The following is a 13,329-nucleotide window of genomic DNA, read 5'->3' as shown; positions in this document are numbered from 1 at the left end:
TAAGTAACCGGAGGATAAACACTCCACTAACCACACCCACCAACTACTTCTAGCAATTTCGCGACTTTGCGCCCCCTTGCGTTGTGGCGGTGAATAACATCGCGCACGCCTATTACTCCCCGCTCAACGATAAATTACAACCGTCTGCAAAAAGCTATCTGCGAAAGCCTTGTCGCAAGAGCATGCAGAGGCCCTTAGACCCCACCTCTGTTCAGTGATGGCCGTTCCAGGTTGACAAAAATGGCTTCTTTAACTCCTCGCTCATACCAACGATCCTCTCTGGCTAAAATGCGTATGTTGCAATCCTGAAATGAGTGTCCTTTGTTGTTAAGATGAAGGTAGACAGCAGAGTCCTGGCCTGAGGAACTAGCTCTCCTGTGTTGAGCCATGCGCCTGTGAAGCGGTTGTTTTGTTTCCCCAATATAGGAGTCCGTGCATTCCTCACTGCACTGAATTGCATACACTACATTGTCCTGTTTGTGTCTGGCTATTCTGTCCTTAGGGTGGACCAGTTTTTGCTTCAGGATGTTACTGGGTCTGAAATGTACTGGAATGTTGTGTTTGTAGAAGATCCTCCTGAGTTTCTCAGGTAGAACAGAAATGTAGGGAATGACAATGTTCTTGCGTTTGTTCCTGTTATCCTCCTTGTCCGTTATGTTCCTTTTTCTGCTCTTGAAGAAGGCCCAGTTGGGATACCCGCAGTTCTGAAGTGCTTTCTTGATGTGATTCTACTTCTCTTTTCCCTCTACCATTGTAGGAGTGTTCTGAGCCCTGTGTTGCAAGGTCCTAATGACCCCCAATTTGTCATCCAACAGGATGACTCAATGGCACCTTAGGATTGCTTTTCATCCATGAGAGGATAAATACCTGATACTCCCTATTAGTCAGACAGAACTGAAGAAGCCTTTCGGATGAGAGGTGAAACGTCTTCAAGAATCTTCAAGCAAGTCCAGTTGCTCTCTTTTACCACCCACAGTTTACTATGACCTGGATGACTGAGAATCTTCACAGACTTGAAGTTGTAGGAATGTTTCCATAATGAAACCTATCCTAGGTGCCATTTGATTATCCTTTGCCATATTTTTTTGCCAACTATCAGCCACTCTAAACACGAACACAGTGAGTCAGCTGCTGATTGACTTTGGCCTGAATAATGATAGGAAGTGCTTCATTTCTCCGTCTTCATTCAACAGACAAAATGGCTATGCTGGCACATATCCTGGCAGGTCATCAAGTGCATCCAGTGCCCCTTCTACCCCCTTCAACCGCTTCATCTCTACAGGAGGGTCACCTACTGACAGCAAACCTGACAGGTAACCTGCTCTCTCTAAGATTTTAACTTCGTATATTTAAGACTTTAAGGCATGTGAGTGCATGGGACATCCCAGAAATAAAGAATATTCAGTTTGCAATAAAACATAAAACTCTCACTTGGCCCATTTCCATATGAATCTGTTGTCCCTGTCATGTTGCAGGCCGGGTCTGGGAGGTTTACTAGCCTCATCGTACAGGCAGCACCAGGAGTCTCTGGCTGCAGAGAGGGAGCGGAGGCGCCTTGAGAGAGAAGAGAGGCTGCACAGGATCGAACGGGAGGAGAGAACTCGTTTCAGGTTCGTGCCCTTTCCCGATTTGTTCATAGGACAAATAAAAAGGGGTTGCAGTGTAATTGAGACAAGACCTAGACTTCTATTTAGTGATTTAACAAGGTCATTCTGCCTAGGCATCTCTTACACCGTTGTTTGCTGTTAAAAATATTCAGCCCAGCAGTCAAGGGCAGAGTCGTGTCCTATCAGACACTCCTAGAGTTGTTTTCCAAACTCTTCGAGGCATCTCATCTTGTTATGGTCATTACTGAGTCATTGTGTGAAACCAGGGTCCTTACCTACAGCACGGCCAGTCAGAAGATCTATATACGGCTCTGCCTGTGTCTCAGCTCCTTCAGTGAGCCATTGTTTTATCCTGATCAGTAACATCTGTATGATTTATAGGATGCTAGAAACCACAAACTCACATGTTTATTGGATGTGGAAGTAAACTAAGGTTTAATAAGGTTTAATCTCAAGTGGGGGCGGCACGGTGGTGTAGTGGTTAGCGCTGTCGCCTCACAGCAAGAAGGTCCTGGGTTCGAGCCCCATGGCCGGCGAGGGCCTTTCTGTGCGGAGTTTGCATGTTCTCCCCGTGTCCGCGTGGGTTTCCTCCGGGTGCTCCGGTTTCCCCCACAGTCCAAAGACATGCAGGTTAGGTTAACTGGTGACTCTAAATTGACCGTAGGTGTGAGTGTGAATGGTTGTCTGTGTCTATGTGTCAGTCCTGTGATGACCTGGCGACTTGTCCAGGGTGTACCCCACCTTTCACCCGTAGTCAGCTGGGATAGGCTCCAGCTTACCTGCGACCCTGTAGAAGGATAAAGCGGCTAGAGATAATGAGATGAGATGAATCTCAAGTGGTAAATTTGCTAGTTATTTTTGTTGTTGATTATACTACCTTATCATTAATTCCACCAAGGTTATTAACCATTAGCTAACCAGCAGGCCAAAGTCTATTGTTGTATAAGTTAGATGAATACGTAATAAATCTTTAAGAAGATTTCATGGCTTGAAAAAAATTTCATTTCTAGTTTGATCATTTTTACCGGGTAAAAATATTTCCCTTTGCACTTGAATACTTAAATAATGTTGGCTGGCTTTGAGCGGTATATCAGATATATTCCATTCAGCTAGCATGATACTGAACGAGTCAAAGACGAGTTCAATATCATGCTAGCTGAATGGAATATATCTGATAGACCATGAAAAAAAAAGCCAGCCAATAATATTATTATTATTATTATACATACACACTCTTCATATCAGCATTCTTGAAGGCTAGCACGAGCTTATCCACGACTCGGTGCTGTTAGCGCAGCAATCCAGTTCCAGAGATGCCTACCCCAAATTTTGAATTTCCGTATTCTTGAAAACATTTTTCAGTATTTTGGAATGACTTTCAGTAACATTAATTTATGCGCATTTCCATTATAAAGAGGTATATGTACCAATATGTTTAACATTTAAATTATTAAAAAGAACTGTTTTGTGTGAATTGAATAAACAAAACGCGAGCAGCCATCTCTACTGAATTTCCACTCAACAAATTTCTAGAGCATACAATATATCACATTTTTATAAATACAATAGTGTTCCCTGTTTGCAGACATTACGGTTGACTACCAATCATTGGTATTGAATATAACTCCTCAAAAGTATTATATTATATTGCCTGGCAAAATGTTCTACCTGTTAACGGATTCTAATAAAATAAAATAAAAAAATTCTTATTTCATGCCAAAGAGAGTCCGACATTGTTATCTTAATGTCCCAATATATAAATACTTCAGCATAATGCTTCAGAAGAGACATTGAATAAAATGACATTTATAATTGTATTTAAAACAGTGGAATGATCAATTTTTTGCCACAATCCCAACAACACTAATCATAAAATTCTGTTTTTGATCATACTACATGTACATTTGTACTTGCAACACTGAAAAGACTTTGAATTAAAGAAGTACAGCCAGTGTTTGATATTTCAGTGAATAAAAATCATACATGTAAAAAGAAACTGAATAAGTTTAACTCACATTTCATGGCACTAATTGGCAAGTTCAACTCCAAGCATAGGTCAACCATCACCGCTTCAGCACGTGTCACGTTCCATGTCTTTTCATCCACAGATTTCGTAAAAAACTGCTGGATACCCCCAGATTTACTTTCCGCCTGACTCGCCATTTCAGCATACTCCATATGTTTTTTTTTTTTTTTGTAGTTGACATGCCGCCTGCAGTCATCGCGACCACCACGAGTGATGTTAATGTCAGTCCTACACAGTTTGCAGTGCACGTATCCATTGCCCTTTTGACTGGGTGTAATGCACGGCCATTCTACCGTATCGAAAATAGCGCGAACAAATGTGCGGAATCTGCACATGTCACACACAGCATGTGTGGTTGTCGTAAAAATAAATAGCCTAGCCGTGAATCGTGCATGGATTGAAAAAGTCGCTTGGACATTTAAAAACAACTCACTGGAATTTTTTAAGACTTTATAATAATTCCGTACAGAATAACACTGTTTGCCGTAACATCGTATTTACGTAACTTTTCCGTACAAAATACGGCCAATCCGTACTAGTAGGCATCTCTGCAGTTCCCTTCTAGCCAACGTAGCATTCAGCAGTAGTGTTAGCGAAGGCCAATGCGAACTTACCTGTGACTCGGTACTGTTAGCACGGTAGTCCAGTTGCCTTCTAGCTGGCGTAGTGCTAGCGCAGGCCAATGCTAGCGCAGGCTAATGCTAGCTCAGTCAAGCCAAATATTATTATTAGAAAAGAAAGAAAGAAAGAAAGAAAGAAAGAAAGAAAGAAAGAAAGAAAGAAAGCACAATTTTATTCATCACACACGTGAAATTTCCTCTCTGCATTTAACCTATCTGAAGCAGTGAACACACACATGAGCAATGAGCACACACACACACCCAGAGCAGTGGGCAGCCATGCTAACAGCGTCCGGGGAGCAGTTGGAAGTTCGGTGCCTCGCTCAAGGGCACCTCAGCCCAAGGCCGTCCCATATTAACCTAACCTGCATGTCTTTGAACTGTGGGGGAAACCGGAGCACCCAGAGGAAGCCCACGCAGACACGGGGAGAACATGCAAACTCCACACAGAAAGGACCTATTATTTTCCCTGTGTAATTTACTTAGTTACTTTTAACATCAACATCAACAACTACACACAACGGAGCGACCTGGCAGCCAAAATTCTCTCAAAATCTTCCGCTTTTAACGAAGCAAACCTCGCAGCCATGTTTGTTTACAAACAGACACTCGCTAGTGCGGAAGTTTTACATCTCCTACGTGTCTCTTTTCCAGTTTTTCGATGTCCGTTGGTATGTTTTTCTCTTGTAAATATGTGTGAAGAATATATGATAAACTTTGAGTAGCCTTTCGGACGTTCAGCGCGTCTTCAGTTTCCAGTTTATTTATTCAGTGCTTAAATCTAGCACTGGCTCAGCCTCGTCTTCTCTCTTACCCGGCTGACAAAGAAATGATTGTGTGCGTGCGCAGCAGAAAAGTTTTGTCATTGGATTTTCGCATGAGCTCTGACATGTGACGTCGTGTTGGCTTGACAACGTGCAATATTGCATGCTCGTTCTCCATTAGAGAGAGTGGCGGATAAGCGATATGCTAACAATATTGCACGCCATCAGCAAACCCACTAGAAGGGAATAGAATACATGTTTTTATTCCATGGAAAAAATGGCCCGTATGTATAGTAATTGAGGATATTTAAATGTAGATACTTTTTGACTTTCACACAAATAGGTATTTAGCTCCATATTTCTGCTTTTAATTGAGTAGAAAATTTGGCACAGTAGCCATACTAGTGCTGCCTTTACTTCAGGACAGTTTCTCTGTATTTTTTCCACCTCAGTGTCTTCTAAAAGCTTTTGCATGCTTTTGTAGCACGCTGCAAATGTTTACTCATGGTCCCTTTCTTTGTTTCAGTCGTGACTACGTGCAGAGGAGAGAAGAGGCCATACATGCCCGTGAAGAGAGGTACAGGACATCTTCTGTGGCATACTTGTCACTTTCTGTTACTTTCCCTTTATTAACACTGACGAAAGAAATTATTTCTGTCCAAACCCATTACAGTACAAAGTCTTGAGTCGTTTCAAACAGCATTTAGTCACAGATCCATAGTAAAACACCTTGGATACAGGCACAGCAAAGAGCTGCAGATGACAAGTTAATTAGTATAAGCTGCAACTATAACATGAAGCCCTGCTATAAAACCTCCACAGAAAGCAGGACATGCTGTGCAACTGTCTTTAGACATGGGGTCACTCTTGATAAGGACCATTCACACTGGAATATCAAGAGAGACACTTTTTTATCCCCTGCTGGCCGAAAGGCCCGAAGGGGGATTATGTCGTGCCGATGTCCGTCCGTCCGTCCATCCATCCGTCCCGTGAAGGGTACTCACCTTCTGAAATGAACTCCTCTCACAATCTGTGGAGGAATTTTACCAAACTTGGCAATAGGCTTTGTTATATGACAGTTATATTGAAATTTCATTTAATTTAGGCATATTTTACCAGAGTTATGCCCTTGATTATTAACAAACTTGTACTTTGGCAATTTCATCAAGGTGTGCTTGCTTTCTGAAATCAACTTCCCTCACAATTTTTATCCCCCGCTGGCTGAAAGGTCCGAAGGGGGATTATGTCGTGGCGATGTCCGTCCGTCCATCCAGCTGTCCCAGGAAGGGTACTCACCTTCTGAAATCAACTCCTCTCTCAATTTTTGGAGGAATTTTACGAAACTTGACAGGATTCTTTGTTATATGTCGATAATACACATATTGCAATTTTGTTCAATTCAGTCACATTTTACCAGAGTTATGGTGTAGTTGCCAGCGAGGGATATTGTGCTCTCAGAGCACTCTTGTTTTGTTTGTTTGTTTGTTTGTTTGTTTGTTTGTTTGTTTGTTTGTTTTTAATCATATCTGTTATGTTAGATCTTACTGAATATTTTATGGCTTCATGCAGTTTTTTTTTTAAACCCTTAAACTCTTAGGTGGACACAAGGTGATCAAAAGGTCTCACTGTACTTTTTTAAGTGCTTAAGCTAAACCTGATAGGAAGGGAATGTTTTGTGAATAAAAAAAAAACATACAGGTGCATTCACTGAGTGCTTTATTACGAACATCAGAAAACGTACTCATTCATGTAATTATCTAATCAGTCAACTGTGTGGCAGGAGTGAAATGCATAAAATCCTGCAGATACGGTCCAGCAGCTTCGGGTAATGTTCACATCATGAGGAAAAAATGTGATCTCAGTGATTTTGATCATGGCATGATTGTTAGTGCCAAACAGACTGGTTTGGTTATTTCTATAACTGCTGATATTTTGGGGATTTTCATGCACAATAGTCTCTCGAGTAGACAAAAAAAAATGGTGCAATAAAGTAAAAACCTCCAGTGAGCAGCAGTTCTGTGGATGGAAAGACTTTGTTGTGAATCCATGGACCCAATTGGCCACAATTTACCATCTTCTAATGGCTACTTCCAGCAATGATAGTGCACCATGTCACAAAGCAAAAGTCATCTCAAACTGGTTTCATGAACATAATGAGTCCAGTGTTCTTCAGTGGCCTTCCCAGTCACCAGTTCTGAATCCAGTAGAACACCTTTGGGCTGTGGTAGAACAGGAGATTGTGCATCTACAGAATCTGCAGGAATATGGACCAGGATCTCAAAGGAATGTTTCCAACATCTTATGGAATCCATGCAATTAAGAACTGAGGCTGTTTTGAGAGCAAAAGGAGGTCCTGCCCAGTATTAGGATTGTGTTTCTGATAAAGTGCTCAGCAAGTGTACATTTAATGTTGCTATTAATATTTAATTTAACTGTAACAGGTGTTTGAAAAGGTGGAAAGGTATTTTGAGAGTTCTGAATCTGTCACCTTTTATAAAAAGACTTCACAGTCAAATATAAATAGGAAGATCCAATTAATTCCTCTACATTTGGTTATACAATGGTTGGCTTTGTTCATACATTTTAAGTACCTTAAATAAAGCTAACATAGCTCGGGAAGACGTGTAAACAGGGTCTTTTTACCAGTTAAAATCTAAGCGATGGAGCTGTTTGACTAGCATACACTCTTTTTCTGGCTATAGGTATAAACAAGTGGAGCGTCTGGCAGCGGAGGAGTACGAGAGGGAGCATGTGGCACCAGCGCCAAGAGGTCGCACAGAAATCACTCTCAATCTGAGCTCACGTACCTCCTGCAACTCACGCTGTTCAATCCCATCCTCCACCGAGCCTCAGGAGAATAAACGTCCTCACACTCTCACTGCACAAGGTGAGACAGACACATGTATTATTGTACACAGTCTTCTAATCCCAACAGTAGCACAGGCACACAAAGTCTAAAGGCTAAAGCCCTATTCAGATTGGATTCGTTTTTCATGGGGACGTGGGGAAATGTAATAATTACCAGAGTTTCTCAGTGATTTTAGTCTCATCCAAATGCACAAAACCAGCTATTTTTACGGAATGCACACTCCCGTGTCAGTAAAGATTCCAGCACCTTTTACCTTCTGTAAAACAACTGGTAGAAATAACCTCAGGTTATACTAATCTCATGTGTAAAAAAAAAAAAATATATATATATATATATATATATATATATATATATATATATGTTATTTACCGGCGGCACGGTGGTGTAATGGTTAGCGCTGTTGCCTCACAGCAAGAAGGTCCGGGTTCGAGCCCCGTGGCCGGTGAGGGCCTTTCTGTGTGGAGTTTGCATGTTCTCCCTGTGTCTGCGTGGGTTTCCTCCAGGTGTTCCGGTTTCCCCCACAGTCCAAAGACATGCAGGTTAGGTTAACTGGTGACTCTAAATTGACCGTAGGTGTGAATGGTTGTCTGTGTCTATGTGTCAGCCCTGTGATGACCTGGCGACTTGTCCAGGGTGTACCCCGCCTTTCGCCCGTAGTCAGCTGGGATAGGCTCCAGCTTGCCTGCGACCCTGTAGAACAGGATAAAGCAGCTAGAGATAATGAGATGAGATGTTATTTACCAGCTGTGAGGTCCATATGGTGAAATACCGTGACCGAGGTCTTGAAAGTACTGAGCGAGGCCCTCTGGGCCGAGGTCAGTATTCAAGGCCGAGGTCACGGTATTTCACCATACGGACCGACCTTAAGCTGGTAAATAATATATTTATTTTTTTCTTTACCAAATTCTAACAGAAAACGAGAGCACCTGAAAGGGAAAACCGAGCCGAGGCGAGACGCCATTTTGAATCCTCATTCACGGCTGTAATGCAAATTGCTTCCTCCTCGGTATACAAGTGCACTTCCATGGCAGGAAAAAAGCTACATTTTGCCACCTATGTAGTCCCCTATTTATACAAAATTGAGTCATTCAGGATTCAGCCATGGTTTTGCTCGGCATTAACAACAGTTAGAGGTTTTTAGCTTTCTCCTAAAATGTTTTCTTTTATTTCTTCTTCCTCAGGGTAGTAAAACTTGCTTTCGCTGTGAAGACTGTCATTATCGCTATCCATGCTGTAAAATTAATGCTATTCTCCTGAGAAATGCTGGCAAAAATTTATAAGATTTTTGATAATCTTATAAATGAATCTTATAAAAAAAGATAAATGTTGACAAAAAATGCTACTATGTTTGTTGTTGTTGTGAACGAGCGAGTCGCCAGAGGTCCATAACCGGGGTCCGTAACTGGGGTCCGTATCATAGGATACGGAACCACTCACCAGCCAATCAGAGCGCAGGATTTGATGGAAACCGGACCGTGAAAAAATAATTAGGGCCCGAGCCCTATGGGCGAAGGCCCTATTGTTCTTGTAAGAGTTCACTATTATTATTCTTCTTCCGTCTTCTTCTTCTTCTTCTTCTTCTTCTTCTTCTTCTTTTTCTTCTTCTTCTTCTTCCGTCTTCTTCTTCTTCTTTATTTTTCTCCGCTGTTGGGCCATTTTCGGGGCGCTTGCCATGGGCGAAAACGCACGAAATTTGGCACCAGTTCCGAGAATTGCCACCGCTACTCAGAACCAGAAGCCCAAACTTGGCCGGGGCTCCGGGCCTCTATAGCGCCCCCTAAGTCGTTGTGATTTTGGCCTCCCGCATTAAGGTGCCTGGGTGCCATGTTGTTTGTAGTAGTGGCATGACATTTGGTTCACATATGTATCTCACTAAGCCGGACAAAAATGTAATGCCAATGCATTAGCCACGCCCAACAGGAAGTGAGGTAATTTCACTTTTGTGCGAAATGCATGGCCACGAAGACGGCGCAACTCCTCCTAGACCGTTCATAGGAATGTCACCAAAATTGATACATATCATCTACAGACATGGCTGACAAAAGTTACTAAATACGTTTCACGTAGGATAAACCGTTCAGAAGTTATACGTCAATCAATTTTCACTTCAAAATTTTACATGCTTAAAAATTCATAACAAATCTTCTGATTGCTCAAAACTGCTCATACTTCACACGCAAATCACTCATTGGGCTGTTGACATGTTACCCAATTTCTGTGATATTTCGCCACTGGGGGCGCTATTTTTGGGCAAAAATTCCAATCTTTCCTCAAATTTGGTCAAACTTCACGGCCACCCTCTTACTACCTCCCATGTCATGTATACCACATTTTGGAAATTTTCGTCCATGGGGGGCGCTGTTTTTGGCCGACGCAATTGCTCCAAAACGGGTTTTTGGTAAATAATTCCATAATGCTTTTCCTTGACACCACTACCTTGTGATAGTACGTTGCTGTTGTAGACACTTATTTTTCCAACTCATAATCGCTCATGTACAGCATAGCGCCACCTACTGACATGGGCAAAACCAAAAAATTTATTCTTCAAAAATCTATATCTCATCTTCTATTTAATCAATTGTCATCAAACTTCATACGCAAACTCTTCATAGCTCACCTGACATCTACACCAAATTTTGTGCACTTTCGCCCCTGGGGGTGCTGGTTATGGCAAAAATGATATTGCAGCTTCTGATCTGTCAAACTTGCCAAGCAAACTCCTTACAAGACCCTTATTGGGGTGCTTGCCATGGTCGACAACGCACGAAATTTGGCTCCTTTTTCTTAGACTGCCACCGCTACTGAGAACCTGAAGCCCAGATCCAGGCGGGCCTCAGGGCCTCTATAGCGCCCCCTAACTCGTTGTGATTTTGGCCTCCCGCATTAAGGTGCCTGGTTGCCATGTAGTTTGTAGTAGTGGCATGCCATTTGGTACGCATATGTATCTCACTAAGCTGGACAAAAATGTAATGCCAATGCTTTAGCCACACCCAACAGGAAGTGAGGTAATTTCACTTTTGTGCGAAATGCATGGCCACGAACACGGCGCAACTCCTCCTAGACCGTTCATAGGAATGTCACCAAAATTGATACACATGATCTACAGACATGGCTGACAAAAGTTTCTAAATACGTTTCACGTAGCATAAACCCTTCAGAAGTTTTACGTCAATCAATTTTCACTGCAAAATTTTACATGCTTAAAAATTCATAACAAATCTTCTAATTGCTCAAAACTGCTCATACTTCACACGCAAATCACTCATTGGGCTTCTGACATGTTACCCAATTTCTGTGATATTTCGCCACTGGGGGCGCTATTTTTGGGCAAAAAATCCAATCTTTCCTCAAATTTGGTCAAACTTCACGGCCACCCTCTTACTACCTCCCATGTCATGTATACCACATTTTGGGACTTTTCGTCCATGGGGGGCGCTGTTTTTGGCCGACGCATTTGCTCCAACACGGGTTTTAGGTAAATAATTCCATAATGCTTTTCCTTCACACCACTACCTTGTGTTATGTCTCTTGCCGAAGAAGATGTGGAAGGTATTTCGCGGGGACGCATGCCCCCGCCCCCCTTGGCCGCTGGCGCGAGGGCCCGTCGAGGCCGCTTGCGGCTTTAATTAACAATTATTCCATGAAATCGAGTCGTACATGAGCCTAGTTGGCTATAAGCCATGTATGACGAGATTGAGTGGAATAACTGTTTTATTCTGTCCACATTCACTGGATTCTGAGAAACAGAGCATTTTTATTTTTTGCAAATTCAAAACGTCAGACAAAATCATTTCCGCTAAGGCGGACTTCTTAAAAACCTATCGATGGCTGCACTAATTGACTTTAGTGTTTTTTTTGTTTGTTTGTTTGTTTGTTTTTTGGGGGGGGGGTGTAGAAAGTGCTGTCTTGCTGTCATGCCGAGGTATAGAATAGCTTTAGACATTTATTTAATTTCTGTTATGTAATTTTCAAACTTCTTTGAGATTTTGAACCAGTCTAAAAAAATTCAACAAATTTTAATGCTTAAAGATGAAGAATGTAAACAAACCGGCGAAATGACAGGAGCAATTTGTGAAAAATGCTATAATAATAATTTGTGGAAAAAAAGATACGTTCTTACCATCAAATACTTTCATTTCATATTTTGTTGCCTTTTTTGTATTTCTAGAGGTTTGGTTTTTGAGTAGAGTTTTTATTTCGTCCTCGGTTGGTTCAGTAACACACGCCGCCATTTTGTTTTTCTCTACTCACGGTATATGAGCTGATAGCCTAGTAGTAGAGCAGCCAATCAGAGCATGCGATTGCTCATATCCAGTAAACATAGACAGAATAATCTATCCTGACAATCTAAGTTAGATGGGTTGTGTTGGTGTACAACAATCTTCACGTTATCCCACAGATTCTCAATTGGATTAAGGTCTGGGCATTGACTAGGCCATTCCAAGACATTTAAATGTTTCCCTTTAAACCACTCCAGTGTAACTTTAGCAGTATGTTTAGGGTCATTGTCCTGCTGGAACGTGAACCTTTGTCCCAGTCTCAAACCTCTGGCCGACTCAAACAGGTTTTCCTCCAGAATTGCCCTGTATTTAGTGCCATCCAGCTTTCCTTCAGTCCTGACCAGCTTTTTCATCTATTTTTCATCTGTCCCTGTAGATGAAAAACATCCCCACAGCATGATGCTGCCACCACCATGCTTCATTGTAGGAATGGTGTTCTCAGGGTGTTGGGTTTGCGCCACACATGGCATTTCCCATGATGGCCAAAAATTTCAATTTTTGTCTCATTTGGCCAGAGAATCTTCTTCCATGTGTTTGGGGAGTCTGCCACATGCTGTTAGGCAAACTCCAAACATGATTTTTTTTTAAGCAATGACTTTTTTCTGGCCACTCTTCCATAAAGCCCCACTCTGTGGAGTGTATGGTTTAAAGTGATCCTATGGACAGATACTCCCATCTCCGCTGTGGATCTTTGCAGCTCCCTCAGCATTATCATTGGTGCCTTTGTTGTATCTCTGATTAATGCCCTCCTTGCCCGGTCTGTGAGTTTTGGTGGGCAGCCTTCTCTTGTCAGGTTTGTAGTGGTGCCATATTCTTTCCATTTTGCTGTAATGGATTTAATGGTGCTCCCTGGGATATTCAAAGTTTGGGATATTTTTTATAACCCAACCCTGATCTGTACTTTTCCACAACTTCGTCTCTGACCTGTTTGGAGGCTCCTTGGTTCTCATGTTGCTTGCTTAGTAGTGTTGCAGAGTCAGGATCCTTCCAGAACAGGCTGATTTATACAGACATCATGTGACAGATCATGTGACACTTTGATTGCACGCAGGTGGACCGTAATCAACTAATTATGTGACTTATGAAGTGAATCGGTTGGACCAGCTCTTATTTTGGGGTTTCACACGAAAGGGTGCGAATACTTATGCACACTCCAAATTTCT

At 42.0% G+C, this 13,329-nt stretch overlaps 1 protein-coding gene across 2 annotated transcripts in view; it reads left to right on the top strand.

The window, feature by feature from the left end:
* Positions 1–13,329, top strand: part of fhod3b (formin homology 2 domain containing 3b) — a 302,109-nt gene that overhangs the window by 256,470 nt on the left and 32,310 nt on the right. For both annotated transcript variants that reach the window (XM_060921768.1, XM_060921769.1), the window contains 4 exons: positions 1,194–1,313; positions 1,476–1,610; positions 5,544–5,594; positions 7,720–7,904. In XM_060921768.1, coding sequence (XP_060777751.1) covers positions 1,194–1,313; positions 1,476–1,610; positions 5,544–5,594; positions 7,720–7,904 — 491 coding nt within the window. The remainder of the gene's footprint in view (positions 1–1,193; positions 1,314–1,475; positions 1,611–5,543; positions 5,595–7,719; positions 7,905–13,329) is intronic.

The sequence above is a fragment of the Neoarius graeffei genome, chromosome 5 (genome assembly GCF_027579695.1).
Source record: "Neoarius graeffei isolate fNeoGra1 chromosome 5, fNeoGra1.pri, whole genome shotgun sequence".
Classification (NCBI taxonomy): Eukaryota; Metazoa; Chordata; class Actinopteri; order Siluriformes; family Ariidae; genus Neoarius; species Neoarius graeffei.
The sequence above is the reverse complement of the archived record's forward strand: the minus strand, read 5'-3'. Positions and strand labels throughout refer to the sequence as shown.